This window comes from Alexandromys fortis, unplaced genomic scaffold (assembly GCF_014885135.2).
Source record: "Alexandromys fortis isolate MF-2015 unplaced genomic scaffold, M_Fortis_MF-2015_v1.1 scaffold_72, whole genome shotgun sequence".
NCBI lineage: Eukaryota > Metazoa > Chordata > Mammalia > Rodentia > Cricetidae > Alexandromys > Alexandromys fortis.
In genome coordinates, this window is record NW_026067969.1 from 1,588,175 (window position 1) to 1,606,882 (window position 18,708).

The 18,708-nt window shown below is 51.0% G+C and overlaps 2 protein-coding genes across 12 annotated transcripts in view; both read right to left on the minus strand.

Annotated features, from left to right (window-relative positions):
* Positions 1-49: 49 nt before the first annotated feature.
* On the minus strand, positions 50-12,350 carry Inpp5e (inositol polyphosphate-5-phosphatase E). Of its 3 annotated transcripts, none has more exons than XM_050155111.1 (11): positions 12,051-12,350; positions 10,808-11,854; positions 5,651-5,774; positions 5,085-5,182; positions 4,255-4,379; positions 3,734-3,853; positions 3,235-3,471; positions 2,710-2,871; positions 2,529-2,644; positions 1,984-2,120; positions 50-1,506 (listed from the first exon to the last, which is right to left on the minus strand). In XM_050155111.1, the coding sequence occupies exons 2-11, from the start codon at positions 11,632-11,634 to the stop codon at positions 1,374-1,376; spliced, it is 2,079 nt and encodes a 692-aa protein (XP_050011068.1). In that variant the 5' UTR covers positions 11,635-11,854; positions 12,051-12,350; the 3' UTR covers positions 50-1,373. The 3 variants fall into 3 exon arrangements, with proteins under 3 accessions (XP_050011068.1, XP_050011070.1, XP_050011069.1); XM_050155113.1 differs by having other exon boundaries at positions 3,364-3,471; positions 12,051-12,343; XM_050155112.1 differs by lacking the exon at positions 12,051-12,350 and having other exon boundaries at positions 10,808-12,044.
* A 121-nt stretch (positions 12,351-12,471) lies between these two features.
* The window catches only part of Sec16a (SEC16 homolog A, endoplasmic reticulum export factor), a 35,397-nt gene continuing 29,160 nt past the window's right edge, over positions 12,472-18,708 (minus strand). For 7 of the 9 annotated variants that reach the window (XM_050155106.1, XM_050155102.1, XM_050155101.1 and 4 more), the window contains 6 exons: positions 18,454-18,591; positions 18,136-18,200; positions 17,185-17,259; positions 16,506-16,565; positions 15,647-15,724; positions 12,472-13,989 (listed from right to left, as the gene is read on the minus strand). In XM_050155106.1, the coding sequence (XP_050011063.1) occupies positions 13,921-13,989; positions 15,647-15,724; positions 16,506-16,565; positions 17,185-17,259; positions 18,136-18,200; positions 18,454-18,591 (485 nt within the window). In that variant the 3' untranslated portion in view covers positions 12,472-13,920. The remainder of the gene's footprint in view (positions 13,990-15,646; positions 15,725-16,505; positions 16,566-17,184; positions 17,260-18,135; positions 18,201-18,453; positions 18,592-18,708) is intronic. The other 2 variants (XM_050155107.1, XM_050155108.1) reach the window with 2 other exon arrangements.

An 18,708-nucleotide genomic window follows, 5' to 3' on the forward strand; every position in this document is an offset into this window, starting at 1 on the left:
TCAATGGGAATTTGCAGCTCGCTGATTTGACATTCTGACACTTTCCACATACATTTGAGTGGTTTATTGAAGCAAAAAGGCCTGGGTTTGCTGACATCCCACATTCTAGAAGCTGATGTTGGCAAGTTTTATCTCATTTGTTAGCATGTTTTACTGTGAGTCACTGGAGTCCCAAGTGGTCACTTTTCCCAGCCGTTGCCACTTCTGGCCATGAGCAGGGACAACACCTAGCAGAAGGACCTGGGATGGGGCTGAGTAGCAGGTGACAGGTAAGACTAAAATTGTTGCCTTTGCTGGGAGGTCATAGCACACACATTTAACCCCAGCACTCGAGATTCTGAGGCAGGCAGATCTCCAAGTTTGAGACCAGCCTGGTCTACAAAGTGAGTCCCAGGACAGCCAGAGCTATTAAACAGAAACCCTGTTTTTTAATTAAAAAAAAAATGCTGCTTTTTGACTTCTATTGCCCTTTAAAAACCTGGGGTTGTCCCGAGGCCCTGGAATGCATGGCAGACTGCTTCTTCAAAGGTTCAGTCTTTGGCCAAAAAGAGCTCACGATTAAATATATGCATTTATTTAAAAATATAAATATGGAAAAATAAATTATTTAGAAGACTAGAGTGGATGCCCCTAGGTGTCTGTACATTCAAGGCTATGTCTCGGATGGGGCGAGACTGAGAGCTATGATGAGTTCTAAGCCACCTTCAAGGAGTGGAGCCCACCAATGCGCTGCCAGCGACACCACTTCTAATGCCATTCTGGGCTAGCAGCACAAAAGCAATGGTCTGAAGCTTCTAAAACCATGAGCTAGTAACAGCTGTGGAGAGGAGAGGCCCCTTTCAACTGGAGGCCGGGAGTATGGAGCCAGGATGTAGAAGTGACTGGCTTTGGTCTCTGAATTCTAGGCCTTGGCAGGTTTTAGGACCATTGGTTACCTAAGCTTTTAGAGGTTGCCTGATCCCTCCCCAGAAGAGGAAGGGGCTGGCGTGAGAACAGGAACAAAGAGGGTTAAGAGGCTGCAGTGCCCCATGGCAGGAAGTTGGCCGTTCCTGTGGGGAGGGCTGCTTAGGGCAAGCCTCACCACTGTCTACAGTTTTTGTGTGTGGCTGCTGCTTGGTGGTATAAGCCATGCTCAGAACAAATCTCCGCCATGTGCCTGTAGGAACATGGCGTAAACAGCAGGCCTGCCCCGACATAAGCATGGCCTGGCCGGCCCAATGCTGTCCTGAGGGGTGGGGTCTGTAGTGAGAGCAGGATAGCCCTAGCCATGGTTTATTAGACCGACCCCAACGTGGCAGGAGACACCCAAGCACAAGCCCAATCTCTTTCCAGTGGCCTTGGTCCCTGAGCTGCAGTGGCCAGTACTTGTGACTTCAAGACACAGTGCAGACAGCACTAGAGATCTGATTTTTCATTGTCTGCTGTTTCTGAAGTTCTTTTGAAATCCGTCTTTTAATTCCTATCAAATACAGTTCTCGATCAAACTTGCCAGCGGCTAATGGGATGCTGTGGAAGAAAGACCCGTAAGAAGAACTGGCTTAAACTTCATCCAGCCACACACCTGCTGAGCCCCATATAGGTAGACACTACTATGTGTTTATAAGGTTATGGTTCATCCATCCCATCTAGGCCGCCCTAGCCCCAACCACAATTCTGTGTGTGGGATACTGCTCCAGGAGCTTGCTCAACCTAGGGAACCTGAGGTCATAGAACAAGATGCTGGTTCATGGAACCCCAAAGGTTAGCAACCTGAGGGTTACAGGGAAACCCTGAGAACTGCTAGGACCTAGGCTCAGATGAAAGCAACTTTATGTTAACCTAGGGGTTTGTTGGCACCCAGTCTGTCCGCTGTGTTACAACATGAAACAGTGACATGCTCTTCTACATCTAAGCCTGTAACCGCTCCCAAAAAAGTCATCCCATCCAAAACTGGTAAGGGCTCTCAGAGAGCCCAGCCAGCTCTGAGGGTGAGCAGGGACTTACTTGTCTCTCCCTGGCCTCACTTTCACCCGGAACAGGCCATACACAGGACGGTGGTCTGAAGTCTTGATCCCAGGGCAAGAGGAATACTTCATGGGACAGATGTCACCCTTGTGGCGGCTTTTGTATAAGACCCGGTCCTTCAGAAAAGATGGTGAAGCAGGAGCAGAGACTGTGCCATTCTGCTACAGATGCCTCTGCAGCAAGGGGCCTGCAGCCCTCCCCACTGAACCTGGACCTCTTACTGTTAGGAATCTAAAGACTTGTGTGGATGGCATCTGAGAGCAGTGGGGACCTGCCTTGCCTCAAGGATGTCCCGTGGTCCCACAAGGTGCTATCGTGGTCTGGTGGAAAAACCAGGCAGGGTGCATGTGTCTCCCTTGTCCCTTCCTAGTACCAGACAGATGAACCCAGGTGTGAATCAGGGATGGCTCAGAAACTCTCCTCCACCCCCAGTAAGCTGTGAGTATGCGGTCAGTGGCCTCAGGCCCGGAGCTGAGTTTTAGGCTGGCTAAGCTGGCTGGAATCCCGAGGCTGAAGTTACATACCGTGTAGGAAGGTGTCCTCTGCTTAGAGGTGCTGTCGTAGGTGTCCTTACCAATGTCAAACTTGTAGGATGGGAGGAAGTGGATTTCTGCCTCCTCAAAGCCCCTGAAGATGGAGCCTGTAACGCGGGAGAGTTCAGGGAGGGCCTGCCACACCCAAGGAGCTGCTCCCCAGGCCACTCACCTTTCTTCATCTCCCGAGTGAGCTGGTCGTGTTGCAGGAGGGCCAGCACATCCACCTCTGGTTCCTGCTTCAGGAAGGCCTCCACAGCCACTCGTCCACCACTCAGGCGGAAGTTGAAGTCCCCAAACCAGAACACCTCGTCAAAGCGGGTAGTGACATCCCCTGGGCACATGTGGGAGAATACATTGGTTCTGGCCTCCCCTCACCTGCTATGGCCTGCTGACAGGTGGATGAGCTGTAGGCCAAGCGGGAAGTCCTCCTTTGTGTGGGTCCCCTTCCCCACAACTCCCCCAGGAAGAGGCTAGTGAGGGGAACAGCCAAGGTCAACAGCTGCAGAGGACTGGGAAGACATCTGTGTAGTCCATATGCAAGGGACAGCCTTGATGCATGCAGCAGGCTAGCCACAGCCTATCAGCTCACAGCTCAGCGTGGGCCAGGAAGTGCTCAGCGGTGAGAACTTGTGGACAGTGATGGCCCTGGGCAAGCCATTGGACCTTGTGGGCTCCCATCTGCCCAGGTGCAAACCTAGTAGCTGTTTCAGTAGTGAGGACTTCATGATTCTCAAAAGTCCTCCAGTGGTTTCGGCTAAGCTGCCAGGGACCAAGGGACAGAAACAGTCATGTGCAGAGGGCCTTGTGCTGCTACAACCCTCACCTGCACTGGAGCGGTAGGGGTTCGTGTCTGGCACATTCCGGGGCAGGGCTAGGGCTTGGATGGTTCTGCTGTAGTCCAGCAGCCGCTCAGCTACCTTCCCATCTCCAGCTATGAGGCCAACAGAGTAGACACTTGAGCTTCTGTGAAAAACCTGCCAGGAAGACTGCCCCACACCCAGACTGTCCCCCACTACCACCCAGTGGCCTGCTGCAGTGCTCTGCCTCGGAGGACTGTGGTTGACAGAAGCGAATGTCCTGAGTGTCGGGCCCTGAGGCAGAGCCCACCATGACCCGCCCACAGCGACCTGTGAGGAGGGGAAGCTGCTCCGAGACCAGCATCAGGACCACATGACTGCCTTGCAAACACTTACAGGTGAAGTGAGAGGTGATGAAGAGGAAGGAGGTGCCGAAAAAGGTGAAGCTGACACCCAGGGCCCCCTTGGTCTTGATCTGAGACACGATGCGCGTAGTTACCGTGGAGTACTCGACCTCTGCAAGGCGAGGAATGGGGGTTCAGGGCCTTCACGAGCACAGCTGCAGTAAGTGTAGCTGTGCGTGTGTATTCAGACACGGGAACCTCAGAGGCTGGATTCCGGGCATGAGAGAGGTTGCAGTTTGCTGTCAGGGGACCCGAATGTTGACAGGAGCTACATGTTATCAGAGCCTGTATATGGAGGTACCTAGATCCCTGGGAGTGGTAGATACAGAAGCCACGGTACAGGCCATGAAGACGTCAACCCTGAAGACCTGAACTCCTATTTGCGGTGAAGAACTGACTCAGGTTGTCCTCTGACCTCCACATGTGCTCTGTGGTGCAGGCACACACGGGAGCGAGAGAGAGGGAGAAACGGAAAGAGGAGTGGTGGCGGAGAAGCCCCGTGGCGGCACCTACCTGAACAGAACCAGATGAGGTCCCTTCGGATAAACAGGGACATGTACAGGACCCCATGTGCTGCTGACGACAGCAACACATACTGAGGGCCCAGTGTCTCATGCAGGCGTGTCTCCCACTCTCGCCTGTGAGGAGGAAGCAGGTTATAAGGCATGGCCTTTACATAAACGGTGGCCTTTTAGTGCCACCTTCTCCTATCTGCTGCCCAGAGAGCCCCTGGAAGCATTCCTAGGTGCCCCTCAAATTGGGCCTCGTACTGATGATAATGACAAGGCTAATGGCATCTTTGTGCGCTGTGAGACCCTTCAGGCTGGCTGCAGGCCCGAACCCCCTCTGATGGTATGTGCAGACTTCCAATCCCACCTAAGACCAGAAGAGCTGTCAGAGTTCTGCAGGCTGGCAGGGGTGGGCCCCATCACTACTTGGGACCTCTGAGGACAGGTTCTCTAACCCAGAGCATGCAGCAGGCCTGCTGCTCTCCTAACAGGCCAGGGAACCCCACGAGCTGCAGTTAGAAGCACATAGCTATGGGATCACTTCCCAGGGACAGCAGTCAGGGTGCCACGGGATATGTGGCCAGAACTGCAGCAGTCCAGAACCTGTGTATGAACCAGGTATCTTGGTTGCTTCTGTGCTCCCTTGGCCAACTGCAGACAAAACCTGAAACACCGCTGACTATAGGTACATTCATTTCAGTGAGGCATGGGGGCTGCTATCTAGCCCCATAGGAGGACCTCACGTCCCACCCTTCAGGCTTACAGGACTATCTCAGTGAACTGTCCACACAGGACGGTGGAGGCCCCAACAGTGGCGGCTGCACGGTGCCTCACCTGTCAGAGCAGCCCTCCTGAACGCCAATGACATACAAGTCCTGACTATAGTCGGCCTCCGTGGGGAGCAGAAACTCATCCAGGCTCGCCGGGAGCTCCTGCAGTGAAGAGCCACACAACAGTCAAGACCACGAGGCTCCCTCCGGTCTGGGGGCAGAAGCTGAAGAGCAAGCCCCTGCACAGTCATCTCAGGGCGGTCACAGAACAGCCTCTTTTCAAAGAGAAGTTGTGCACGGCTGTGGGTTTGCTCTCCCAGGGAACCGTGACATGTCAGATACCTCAGTTTCCCTCTTTGAGCCCAGATTTGTTCACTTACTACCTTCCAGCCTGGGTCCCACCTTACCAGGTACCCTAGATTGTGCAGCATGAACCAGGTCTGATTATCCTCCCCAGGTGCATGTCCAACCCTAGTCCTTCACAAGGGCTCACAGAGATGGAGGCAGCCCGCTTGTTTATCTTTATGCCCGTGTTGTGACCAGTGGACTGTGCTGGGGTCTCTGGGAATAGGCTCTCCAAGGACATGGAACCCAGCTGCCTCTGCCTTACCTCACTGTGACCCCTCTCACCTTCTGGCCCTGCATGTTCCAGGTGGCCACGAAGAGAGCCATGTTCCGGTCTGGGAAGTACCTGGCTAGTTCATCTGCTCCTAGCAGGGCTCCACTGGCCATAAGACTTCCCTCCAGGTAGCTCCTGCAAAAAGAGACAAGTGAGCAGCTAACCTCAGTGACAGGTGCCTCTGGAGCCACTTTCTCCAAAGCATCAGTCCTACAAGCCATGTGAACCCTGAGGACAACACTGACATGCCAGGCATCAGTGTCACCTCTGGAGCTGGGAATTCCAGTGCAGGACCACTTTCATAGCAAGCCACTGTGACACCCATCTCCCCGACTTCAGCCCATCTCCAGATTTCAGTGGAATGAAGCCACGCCTGACAAGCTGAGATACAGTCCTAACAGTGTGATGAATCTCTTGACCTACCCAGCACACAAGTGTGCGTCATGAACTAGAGGGCCTGCCCAAGCATCCTGGACAGAGATACTGGATATACACAGTCCTGTGGGTGACAGGGTCTCTGCCCTATCACTCAACTTCATTGCCACAGCACAGAAGCACAAAAACCCTTAGACAGAAATGATGTGTGCCCAGAAAGATGTGTTTATAAGGGCAATAAAATCTGAATCTCAGGGTCGGAGGGATGGACAGAGATGGACAGTTAAGAGCACAGGCTGTTCTTCCTGGGGATCTGGGTTCAATTCTCAGCACCCATGTGGCAGCTCACAGCTGTCTATAACTCTAGCTCCAAGGGGTTTGACACCTTCACACACACAACATACAGGCAAAACCCTAATGCACATGAAATATAAATAGACCATTAAAAATCCGAATATCACATAATTTTTCATGCACTGAGAAATATTAGATTTGTTTGCATTATTCTCCAGCCCTTTAAGAAATGAAGTCCTGCTGGGTAGTGGTGGCAACCTCCTTTAGTCCCAGCGCTCAGGAGACAGAGGCAGACGGATTTCTGTGAGTTTGAGGCCAGCCTGGTCTACAAAGTAAGTACCAAGACGGTCTGGGCTGTCTTCCTTTCTTCCTTTCTTCCTTTCTTCCTTCCTTTCTTCCTTCCTTCCTTCCTTCCTTCCTTCCTTCCTTCCTTCCTTCCTTCCTTCCTTTTCTTTCTTTCTTGATTTATTTATTACATATACAGTGCTCTGCCTGCATGTATGCCTGCATGCCAAAAGAGGGCACCAGATCTCACTACAGATGGTTGTGAGCCATGTGGTTGCTGGGAATTGAACTCAGGACCTCTGGAAGAGCAGCCAGTGCTCTTAACCTCTGAGCCATCTCTCCAGCCCCTGGGCTGTCTTTCTAAAAACAAACAAACAAACAAACAAGAAAAAAAACCCAAAATTATTTTATTTGTATGAGTATTTTGCCTGCATGTGTGTATGTGCACCATGCATGTGCATGCCTGGTGCTTTTGGTCAGAAGGCGGCATCAGACCCCTCTGGAACTTGACTTATGATTGTGAGCCACCATGTGGGTGCTGGGAACCAAACCCAGGTCCTCTGCAAAAACAGCAGTGCTCTCAGCCACTGAGCCATCTCTCCAACTACCCCTCACCCTATTTTTAGTGATGCTTGAGATGGAACCCATATCTTCATGCGTGCTACATGAGCTACCTCTCCCCTGAGCTACATCCTGGGCCTTTTTCGATTTGTTTCTTTTGTTTTGTTTTGAGACGAAGTGTTGCTGTGCCCAGGCTGACCTTCAACTGGGGATCTTCCTGCCTGTCTCCCAGTAGCTGGGATGAAGGTATGCTCCACAATGCTTAGCCTACCTTACTGGTTTTGCCAAACTTGCTCAGAATGCATGGACAAAACCATGTTCCTCTGAAGATCCAATTATAACCAAGTCCCGAAGATCAATGGCCGACTGAAGCCAGAACCATGCTCCTGAACCCCACTGGACAGAACATCTGATGGTACAGCTCTGTATACTTTCAGGAGGGAAACCAAGCTGTCACAGTGAGGGACCTTTTGGATCTCACCTCCAAGTAGATGAATCAGTCACTAATGTGCTAGCTGGGTTCAGACACCAGTTGGGGTGGAGCAAATTTCCGAGTCACATACCATTAGGAAAGGACCACTGAACAAAGGCAGGCCCAGGCTAGTCTTCAGTCACCAGCCCCTAAGCCTGTGTCCCTCCTTACAGGCTGACCCTGCTTCCTCCAACCTAGGGAGCCACAGTTTGTCCAAGTGACTACAGAAAGTGACTGGACAGCGGCAGGGTAGAAGCTCACTGCTGTGCCCAGCCTTAGGGGGCACAGCTTCTTCCCAACCCATTTAAGGGAGGGTACCCCAGATCTTCTGGTGAAAAATGGCAATGAAGTCTTTAATCCAAGAGGCTGGATATTTGTGAATTCAAGGTCAGCCTGGTCTATATAGTGAGAACTTGTCACATGCACACAAAGTGGCAGGTTAGGCTGGTGAAATGACTCAGTAAGGTGCTTCCCACCAACCTGATGGCGTAAGTGATTCCAAGGACCCACACGGTAGTAAAGAACCAAACCCCACAAACTGTGGTTGTGAAGTATGAGGCAGAACTGGACCAAGCCCCTTGCTGCAGAATAATCTTTTTTGTACACTGTGAAGATGTGTCTTTGCCAAGGTGCCTTCTGATTGGTTTAATAAAGAGCCAAATTAAAATAAATAAATAAATAAAAAATAAAGAGCCAAATGGCCAATAGCTAAGCAGGAAGAGGTTAGGCAGGACTTCTGGGCAGAGAGAAAGAAGAGATGAATTGAATCTAGGCTTAGGAAGGATGCCAGAGAAGATGGAGAGGAAGCAGGACATGCAAGGGGAGAGGTAAAAGCCATGAGCCATGTGTCAGCACACAGATTTATAGAAATAGGTTAATTTAAGTTATAAGAGCTAGTTAGAAACAAGTTTAAGCTAATGCCAAGCTTTCATAATTAATAATAAGTGTATTATGATTTGGGGGTTGGTGGTCCAAGAAAGACTACTGCAGCCCCTCCTCCATTACTTCCCAGGGATGCAATAGGGGCCCACGGATATCACTCAGACTTATTTTCACTTCCTATGGATTGCAAGTAATAATGCTTTGAATGTGGTAGATACAGTACTCTTTTAAAGACCCCTGTGGGACTGGAGAAATGGTTCAGTGGTTAAGAGTGCTTGCCGCTTTTTCAGAGCATCCAAATTTGGTACCCAGCACTCACATCAGACAGCTCACAACTGCCTATTACTCCAGCTCTGGGGAATCCAACACTTCTGACCTTTGCAGACACCTGTATTCACATGGAAATACCTACATGCCCGTGGGTGTGCACATGCACACACACACACCTACACCTAATTAAAAATAATAAAAATATTTAAATATTTAAAAGGATTGCTGGGGGGCTGGAGAGATGGTTCAGTAGTTAAGAGCAGTGACTGCTCTCTTCCAGAGGACCCAGGTTCAATTCCCAGCACCCACATGGCAGCTCACAACTGTCTGTAACTCAAATTTCAGTGGACCTGACTCCCTCACAAAGACATGCAGGTCAAATGTCAATGCATATATATAGGATTACTGGCCGACTGATAACTAGACATGCTAGAAGGGTACCAGGGCATGTCAAAGAGGAGCCAGGCTTGGTGAAGAAGTGTGGCGTAGAGGATAGAGGGCCCTACCTGTAGGCCTGCCTATGAGTACAGGGAGTAAGGCCTACCTTCAGCATCTAAAGGGGACTGAATGGTGCTCCCCACCTCCTGACCCCTCAGAATGTGACCCTCTTTGTAAGCAGTCTGTGCAGATACAAGCACCGCAGCATCTCCAGAAGAGGGCCCTACAGTTAGCATGGCTGGAGCCACTGACTGGAAACTTAGAAGTGACCACCCGGAGATGTAGGCAGGAGCTACACTGCCAGAGATCACACCGCTCTCAGAGGAAAGGTAGGTCCTTTTGGCTCTCTAGATCGAGGAAACCCTGCTGACAATCCATTCCATTTTCTGCCGCGAGGTCTCTTTGTATGAAACCTTCTAACCCATAGTCACCCGTCAGGGCAGCTCCTGGAAACAGCTGCAGGAGCCATCTCCAGATTCTCCCTGCTCTCACTTCCCCACCCACCTCTGTCCCACAACATGGTTGTGGGGGAGAGAGGCAGGATGCACCTTACGGGCCAAGAACAAGACCCCAGAAGGCGGCCAGCTTGGAAAATGAGGCTCTAGATTTGGACAGGCCATGCACTGGGCCTGTGCCCCCAGTGGTGGATGCGGCTTGTGGATTCAGGAGAGTAGAGTCAGCATGGAGACATCATAGGCAGGAAGGGCTCATCCTGGCTACCCCCAGGCTCTTTTCTGTAAGTCCACACAAGTTAATGACTGGAGTCGGAAAGACCCAGCACAAGAAACAGAGGTCCTGTACATTCTTGGAATGTTATGGCATGTTAGAGGCCTCCGTGGACATCAGCAAATCCCCACCACAGACACTGGGACCCTGTGACTCAAGACAGTGTGGAAGCTCTCCCAAGGGCATATGGTAAACTAGTCAAGCCTGTGGCCCCGGGATGTCACTTGGTCCAGTAGTTTAACTGGTGTCTAAACGTCCTGTTAAAATTCTGACCCGTGGCCCACTGTGATGGGACAGTACTCAACCCTTCTTCAGGTGTCACTGAGGGTCGCTGACTGCTCCTCACGGGCAGTGGTTCAATAAAGGCATAGCTAAAGAAACCTGCGACCCTCCACACAGAAAAAACAAAGGGACCAATTCAGACACCGAGAAAACTTCCCGCCAGGATGCGAGGAAGTAGCAACTATGGGAGCAATGATAGCAAGATGGGTGTGTCCTCATCCGCCTACATACGGTGGAGGTAGAATGATCTACGTTTACAGTGTCTGTGGATGACATTGAGCCACAAAGAAAAGGTTCTGGAATGAGACAGACAGAAGGAGAAAGGCAGGATGTCTGAAAGAGGATGGGAGTCCTGCCTTATCTTCCACATTCTTTATGGCCCCTGTGCAGCTAGTCTTCCTCACTTACCTAGGTATATAGATAGCTCACTATGTAGCTCAGGCTGGCTTTGAACTTGTAATTACCCTATCTCTGCCTTTCAAGTGCCGGGACTACAAGCACGAGCCACCATGCCTGGCTCAGTGTGCCCTTGGCCTGATTAGACAGAGCTGATAGCCCCCGAGTTCCCCACCAAGAAGCCTACCTGCTTCTGATGTCCTTGGTGCGGATGGGAGCCAGAAGGCTGAAGGAAGATCTAGCTGAGTGAATGGAGTGGTCGTCACCAGCCAGGGGGCTCCGGGGCCTGCTAGGGCCCAGGCTGCTGTGGGTCCTGACCAGCCTGGTCTGCATGCGGAGCTTGTAGTCGGCATGCTCGGGGTCAACCTTGTTGGCTGTTCTCAGAGAGGTGGAGGCTATGTTGAGGTCCATGGCGGGTGGTGTGTGTGCGGCATGCAAACTTGCCAACCTGGGGGAGCCCCCACTTGGGGAGGCCTCTCTGTGCAGGAGGTCCAAGGAGGTGCTGATCATACCAGGGAGACAGTCACTCCACAAGGATGGGCTCCCGCCCTCACTGCCTGTGGCCCTTCGGGGCTTAGGGATCTCCTGTAAAGATGTGCTGAGGCAGGGTAGGGGCCGGCTGCAGGCAGGAGACTGGGCAACAGAGTCCTGCATGGAGCCCCTGCAGGGACTGGTCCCATTCTGGACAGTCAGATCCTCCTGACTATCCTGGAAACGCCTCCTTCTCCAGCCCTTGTCATCCAGGGACAGGGTTCGCTCCAACTTGGGTCTCATGGGCAGCTGTGGGGTGATGGGGTTTGCTTTAGCTTCTGGGTTCTGGTTGTTTGGTTTTGCTGGAATGCTGAAAGGAGGCATGGGGTTTATCTCTGGAGTGTGAGGGTCAGTGGCTGGTAGGGAGACCGGTGTTGGGGTGAGGTTCTTGTCTGTGTTTGGAAGCTGTCCCTGGAGCATTCTGCCCTCCAGCTGCCCAGGTACCTCCGTGTGACGACGCAGGCAAGCTGACTTGGACGGCATAGTCCGGACCAGGCCAGACCTCACCCACTTAGCCTGGCCCTCCTAAGGAAAGGGATCCTCTCTCGGAGGTTAGCAAGCAACTCGTGTTGTCAAGGATGCACGTCAGAGGTCACCAGTTGGATGCCAAGAAAATTCGGGTGGTTCCCTTTGAGGCATGGGGCGGTCCTTTTGGAGCAGGGCCTGTGGCTGCATGGCTGGAGTCCTGAGTTCTCATAGATACCTAAGGAGATCCGGAAAATCTCTCTTAGCTCCCTGAAACCAGCTTGATGCTCTTAAAGCGACCTCGTAGGAATAGGCACCAGGGGGTGGGGGCTGCACTTCCTCCTCGGAGCTGTAGAAATCTATCCCACACCCTGGGTGACCACTCCACCCGACCCTGGCAGAGTAGGGCAGCGCGCTCGCCGTCCTAGGCTCACCTGTGCCCACCGTTCGGTCGCAGACCCGCAGACCCGCCGCCTGTTCTGATTCAGCAGGGCCCGGTGCTGGGAGGCGGGGCTAGCCCAGTCACGGTGGCGGCTGGAACAACGACTGCTGCCCCGTGCCCCCGCCCAGGGTTCGCCACAGCTCAGCCTAGTGGTCACCCTGGCCCAGGCCCCGCTCTGTGGTTGCTTACAAACTGCCCAGCTCAGTATCACAACGCCGCCCACAGCGGCCCCTGGAGGCTGGAGGACTACACCCCGTGCCCGGAAGCCACACCCCCCACACGAGGTCACGCCCTGTCCGACAGAGGCGGTACCTACTCCAGACAAACCATGTCCAACCCGACAGTAGCCCAAGGCTGCGGTCACACTTAGGATCTCACTGGTCAGCCCCTCAAAACACAAACGAAGCCATAAATGAGGTTCTTGAGAGCCCAAAATATTTTATTTAACAATTTTAATTTAGGAAAAATAGCAGCTCCCAGGGAGGAAGCTTCTTGAATCAAAAGTGGTTGGCAGTCAACACAGAGCCTGGGCAGGGTTGCACCAGAGGCAAGTATCCTGCCTGGTCCCAGTAAGGACACAAGGTGCTACTGACCCTCAGGGACAGGCCTTTCTTAGTGACCATACAGGAGGGTCTGGGCGCACTCACCTATGGAACATTCTGGAAACCATTCTGTGAGTATTTCTAGATGATGCGGGGAACCAGAAAACCAGGAAGGGCTGTACTAATTCCACAGTCTACAATTTCTAAATTTAATACCAAACCAAACCATTTATGTTTTCTACCCAAATTACCTGCTGATTTTATTAAATATTTAAAAAATCTCTGTCCCCTCCTCTTTAGAGTAAAAGGATAGTTTTAGGAACAGTCAGTGAAGCCTTAAAGCTCTGAGTCTGAGGCAGCAGCAGCTCCTTGAAGAGGGATGTGGCTGAGTCAGTGGGCAGCTGCTGCGGTCCCTGATGGGCTCTGGGGTAGAGATGTCAGGTCCCAGAGTGTCTGCTAGGATACCACCAAGTCCTTGAAAGATGTCTGTGCAGGTGAGTCAGCTGGAGGGCCCCACACAGCCCATACAGACCCCTCACTAGGAGGGCAATATTTTGCAGCATGCAGCCAGGTTTTGACCTGGTTGGCTAATCAGATCAGCAGCTTCAGAACATCAGCTCCCTGGGGCTCTCCCCAGTGACTGGGCCACAAGGGGAAACTCTGAGCAGTAAAATCCACCCAGCCCTAATCAGGCCACAGAAAATGGAGTGAAGCTGGGAATTTCTTGGGGACATGCCCTGGTAATAGCTTTCCTCCCAGCCTGTGGGCCACTGCCATCTGGTGGCCCCAGAGGACCTGGTTCACAGGACAGGGCAGAGCAGCCCAAGTTAGTGGCTCTTCCTTAGGCCAGGCAGCCCAACAGAGGCAGTTCATCTCCAGTCAAGCACTCACTCTTCTCTCAGCAGCCTAAGGAATCCTGGTTGGTTTGCACCATTTCTCAGGTGAGCAAGGCCCTGGTTTCCAAGGAACTATGCTCTCCTGTGGGGAAGCCCTGTCTAGCCTCACGTCAGGAGTATTCTCAAAAGACTCAAACTATTATATCCTTAATTTGTCTAAAGTGACTAGGAAAGAAACATAGTTCTTTTACATAAAAGACTTTGAATTAGATTCATTCTATCCAGCATCAGAAAGGAAGCATGGAATCAATTTTTCAGTAATTCATATACATGGGCTGTAAGGAGGGAGACACACAGTATGACCGGCTCTGGGTTACTGCCAAGCCCATCTGGGATCCACGAGGCCTGAGGCAGCCAGTTTGGTTCTTGGTGGAGAACCGTTATCTAGTCATCTCAGGGTTCCAAGTACAATCCAGCAGCACTCCTAGTTCAATGCCGCGTATTTTCTTTGGCCAATCCTCCCTGGCCTTGAGTTCCCCGAGGTGACAGAAGCCTGGAACAAAAGGAACAGCAGTGACCTACAGTGTCCATGCCCAGGGGCTGTGCAGCAGGATGATCTACAGGGTAAGCACGGGGAGAACTGAGAACAGGCAAGCTCTGTGTTAGCGTCACGCATGAGACCTTCTGTAGGTGCCACGTTTCTGCTGCTCAGCACTTCCTGCCCACAGCACTGCAGACATGCTTTGTTTGCACTCGGTCACACTTCTGTCAAGGCCAGAGGGCTGAGGCTAGCTCTACACAGCTGGGCCAGCTAAGGGTTCAGTGAGTCCAAGAGTGGATGTGGCCTATGGTCTTCCGTTGCTGCAAAGCACAGGGATGCTCCATGCCAGGAGAGAACACTGGCACACATTCTTCCTCCCTCACAAGACTGCATTGGGATCAAAGCCAAGGAATCTGGCAGAACTATTCAACTACAAGGTCAAAAGAAAAATGAGATTTTGTAGTTGAAAATATGGACATAAATGGTGACTAGGGGTACAGTAACCTCATCAGCACAGGGCCAGCACCCCCAAGAGGACTATATAGAGACCATGACTGGGTCTAGCACAGCCAAGGGCAGGCAGGGTCCCTGTGAGCATGAGCTGAGAATAGCACATTCAAATTTAAGCTACTGTCTGTAACTCCAGTTCCTGGAGAGCTGTTGCCTTCTGGTCTCTGTAGGTGCCAGGCATGCACACGGCATAGACATATATGCAGCAAAACACATACACATAAAATAAAAATTTAAATAATAAACTTTGATTGTTTATTCTTCTATTAAAAACAACCCACACACATACAAGATGCATGCAGCAGGACTGGGGATGTAACTCAGTTTGTAGAGTACTTGGTTAGCATGTATGAGCGCCTGACTCAAGTCCCCTGCTCCCAAAATAAAAATGCCTGCCAAGAGCTTGTCTCTTCCACAGCTCCCCCTAACAGTGGCCAGAGAGAAAGCATACAGTGCATTCCAGACTCTTCCTGGCAGGCAATGACTGACCCCAAATGAAAGATGCCATTTCAGTCTTCAGAAACAGAATGAGGGCCTGTACTCTCACAGTGGGCACCAGAAAATGGCACTACTTCTTTTGACCTGGTGAAAATTCCCATCTGAAAACCACACCCAGTAAACTCCCAACCCAGCACTTAGGGCAGAGCCAAAATCAGCTGCTGAGGCCTGAAGCTGCTGGACAGTGTGTTACCCAGACAGAGGGATTAATCAGGAATGAAACATAAAAGATTCCAAACTAGGGGTCTCCTTGTTAGAGCTCCTCTCAAGGAGAAAAGGAGGGAGGAGGGAGAGCTAATGGCTGGGGCTGGGAGGCTGTGGCTAAAGCCATACATCCTATGTAGCAATGGGAGACTGGCAAGACAGGAGGCTGCCCTCAGCCCATGACAAGGAACAGAAAGAAAAGTCCTAAACCTGAAGAGCCCAAAGCAGTGGGAGGAACAGGAGGCAAGCAGAGGATGCAGGTTAAGTAAGAAGGCAAATCTAGGGCATGAAAGAACAGCCAGGCACCTACAAAGGTGAGTTCTAGGACAGCCAAGGCTACACAGAGAAACCACATCTCAAAAAAACAAAAACAAAAAGAAGAGTCAGAGAAAAAAAAAACCCAACTCACTGAACAGGCAAGCTAGGGCTGTGGGGAACATAGGCAAGGGTCACTCACCTGCACCAACTGAGCAGGGTTGTAAAAGGGCACAGACCCGCCTGGAGTGACTCCTGCAGGACAGTGGTCTCCAGGAGCCTGTGAAGCACAGAGAAGGAGCTCAGCAAGCCAGTGTTACACAGCAGTTGCTGACCCAGCAGCAGACAAAAGCCACACCTCAGAAAGCACCATTAATGCGCCAAACAGGCCCCAGAGAGAGACAGCTCTGGCAACACTGGTTTTCATTACTGGATGGTTCACAGAATAGCCAAAGTCAAAGCACCATGCAAAATAATCCGAACAGAAACATGCAGACAATGAACACAGAACACTGATATTTCATCAGTGCTGGTCAAGCGGTTAGGAGACCTGGACAGTGTGCTTGCTCTACAGCCACAGGCAGCCAGAAATGCTCCCTTAAGACTTTCCGTTGAAAGCTACTGACAGCCTGGCTCCAGAACAGAAAGTGAAGCATCCTTGCCTCCTTTAGACTAGTTGCAAGATGGCCATCACAGCCATACTCTCCCTGGCTGCAAACAGACTTCCTCAAGCCTCATCAGCAAGAAGAAATCTTTCTTCCCAAGTGGTGTCCTAACTCAGGTGATGCTGACAGTATGGCTGGGGTCAGGTCCACTTCACAAGGAGCAGAGTTATAGCTCACCTGGGCATTCAAAACCCTGTGAGGCAAGTCCACCACCATCATGTCCAGGCAGTATCCTAAACCCAGGTCCTTTAATGAAGGAAAACTGCGTCTTTGCCCACATGATGCTTGAGTAAGTCAAGGGGTTAGTGACAAGTGAAGAGGACAACAGACTCTCTAAGGGACATAGGGGCTACACAGCCAGCCCCATGGAAGGAGGGAGCCACCAGCCACAGGTACCTGATGGAAATGTCGGCTCACTTCCTGTGAGAGCGAGCTCAGAGAGCTACAGCGCGAGAGCTATGGAACAGCAAGAACACACACAGATACAGACATGAAGATCAGCATGCGCCACTACTCCAAGCTGCCAGCTGGGTTCAAAAGCTTTATGATGCCATTAGAATCAATGTCACTCAAATGAAGACAGTCAGAGATAGCTTCAAATGCCCTCCACAGTTTTGGTAAGAAACCATCATAACTCTTGAGAAGGGGAAAAATCTGTATAGCCCTCAGCAATTGCCAGACTACTCTGAGGGAGACCTGGCTAGAGGATGATGATGTTAGGAGCTCAGAGCTCCGAAGCCAAAGTGATCACACAAATTAATGTCTTTCCGTGAATAAAATACATTAAGTGTTTCAGCCTTGCATTTCCTTTTTCTGCAGACTCACACACATTTCTAAAGAGAGAAGCCACTAACCAATCCACTGAGCTGGCTAAGCTTCCATTCCAGGCCATAATACCCCACCGCACCCACACACGACCACACATACATGCACATGCACACACCCATGCACATGCATACACATGCCCCCCTTTTTCATCCATGCATACACATAAGACACAAATGCACAACACACACACACACACACACACACACACACACACACACGCTGTACTCATATGGTGTGGTGTCCCTACCTCTCCTCCCTGGGAGCCATCTAGTTTGGAGGGTGAGAGTTCAGGTCCCGGGGGCGGTGCTGCAGAGCTTATCATCTGTTGAGGAAATATGAAATGTGGTAACTCTGAAATTCCAAAGAGTTTTTACACCAGGCAAAAGAAAAATTGCTTGCTCCTGTAGCCTAGAGACTGTTCTGACATGTCCAGGAGTCTTTATGAGGGGTCACACAGGTGTTTTCACCAGGACCCACTGTTCTGCTTGGAGTAGTTCTTGATGCAACAGCCATCAAATCATGCTAGGCACAGACCACATGCCTGTATGTGCTCCACATTGTTGCCCTCCAACTTTTTTTTTTTTTTTTTTTTTTTTTTCGAAACAGGGTTTCTCTGTAGCTTTGGTTCCTGTCCAAGAACTAGCTTTTGTAGACCAGGCTGGCCTCGAACTCCTAGAGATCCACCTGCCTCTGCCTCCCGAGTGCTGGGATTAAAGGTGTGCACCACCACCGCCCGGCTTGCCCTCCAACTTTATGGAGGCAGTGAGAAGCCATGGGATCCAGACCAGGGCAGGATTCCCTAATCACATGGGATGCATTTGCTTTCTTTGCATTGACATACACTTTTTTTTTTTTTTTACTTTTAGTACTGCTAGCTAATTCTTTGTTTTCTAACTTTTTTCTTATTTTTAAAATTTTGGTAAAATATATTTAATGTAAAAGTCAATTATCTACACCATGTCAAAGCAAGAAGCATTAATGCACTGCACTTCTGTACAGCCATCACCCCCATTGGCCTTTATAGTTTTCCACCTTTCCAAACTCAACCTTGACCGCCTTTCTCAGGCCTTCTAGTCTCTCTACCAAACAAATGTAGACAGTGTGACCAGAGTCATCACCTAGGCATACCAGACAGTGACCTGCAGGGGGGAAGGACACAGGGAAGCCCCCTCACCTTCTTCCAACTGACTGTGCATACCTTGGGTTCCAGGGTGGGCTCTGCCTTAGACTGAGCTCCTTCTGCAGGATGTGACTCCTCTGCATCTGTGAATGAGGAGGCATGAGGTCGTCAGCATCCCAATCTCTGGGACATCCTGTATAGCAAGCTACATGAAAGGGTTTGACCCTGGACTCTCAGAGAGGAAAGGTCAATTGCCAAAGAAGTACATGCAAGCCTCTGGTCCTTTGTACCTTAGCCCAGTCATTCATTTTTCTAAGGAGGAAGGCCAGAGACTCATAGACAGAGACTATGAAGAAGCAGGGTGGACAGGGATCAGCTAGCACATGGGCTGCCTACCTGGGTTTGGTACGAACAAGTTAGAAGGGATTGGGAGCGGAGCAAGTGGAGCAAAGAAATCCGAAGGAGCAAGAGCTGGCTCACTCCGCTGTGTCCCACTTGGGTTTAGAACATCCACATAGCGAGCTCTGGACCCACCTACCAATGAGAACAGGAGTCAAACTCAGTTGCGCACAAGCAACTTACAACATCCAATATACTCTGTTCCCACTGAGTCAGAAGAACAATGAGGTCCACCAGAGAAGAGGTCTCAGC

Bases quoted from the DNA above. Each gene is read 5' to 3' on its own strand.
- Inpp5e (XM_050155111.1), bottom strand. From the start codon at position 11,634: ATGCCGTCCAAGTCAGCTTGCCTGCGTCGTCACACGGAGGTACCTGGG. The intron at 3,472-3,733 runs GTAAGTGTTTGC...TTGGCCTCATAG, and splicing joins CATCACCTCTCACTTCACCT to CTGGAGATGGGAAGGTAGCT. The intron at 2,872-3,234 runs GTTTGCACCTGG...ACATGTGCCCAG, and splicing joins ACTACTGAAACAGCTACTAG to GGGATGTCACTACCCGCTTT.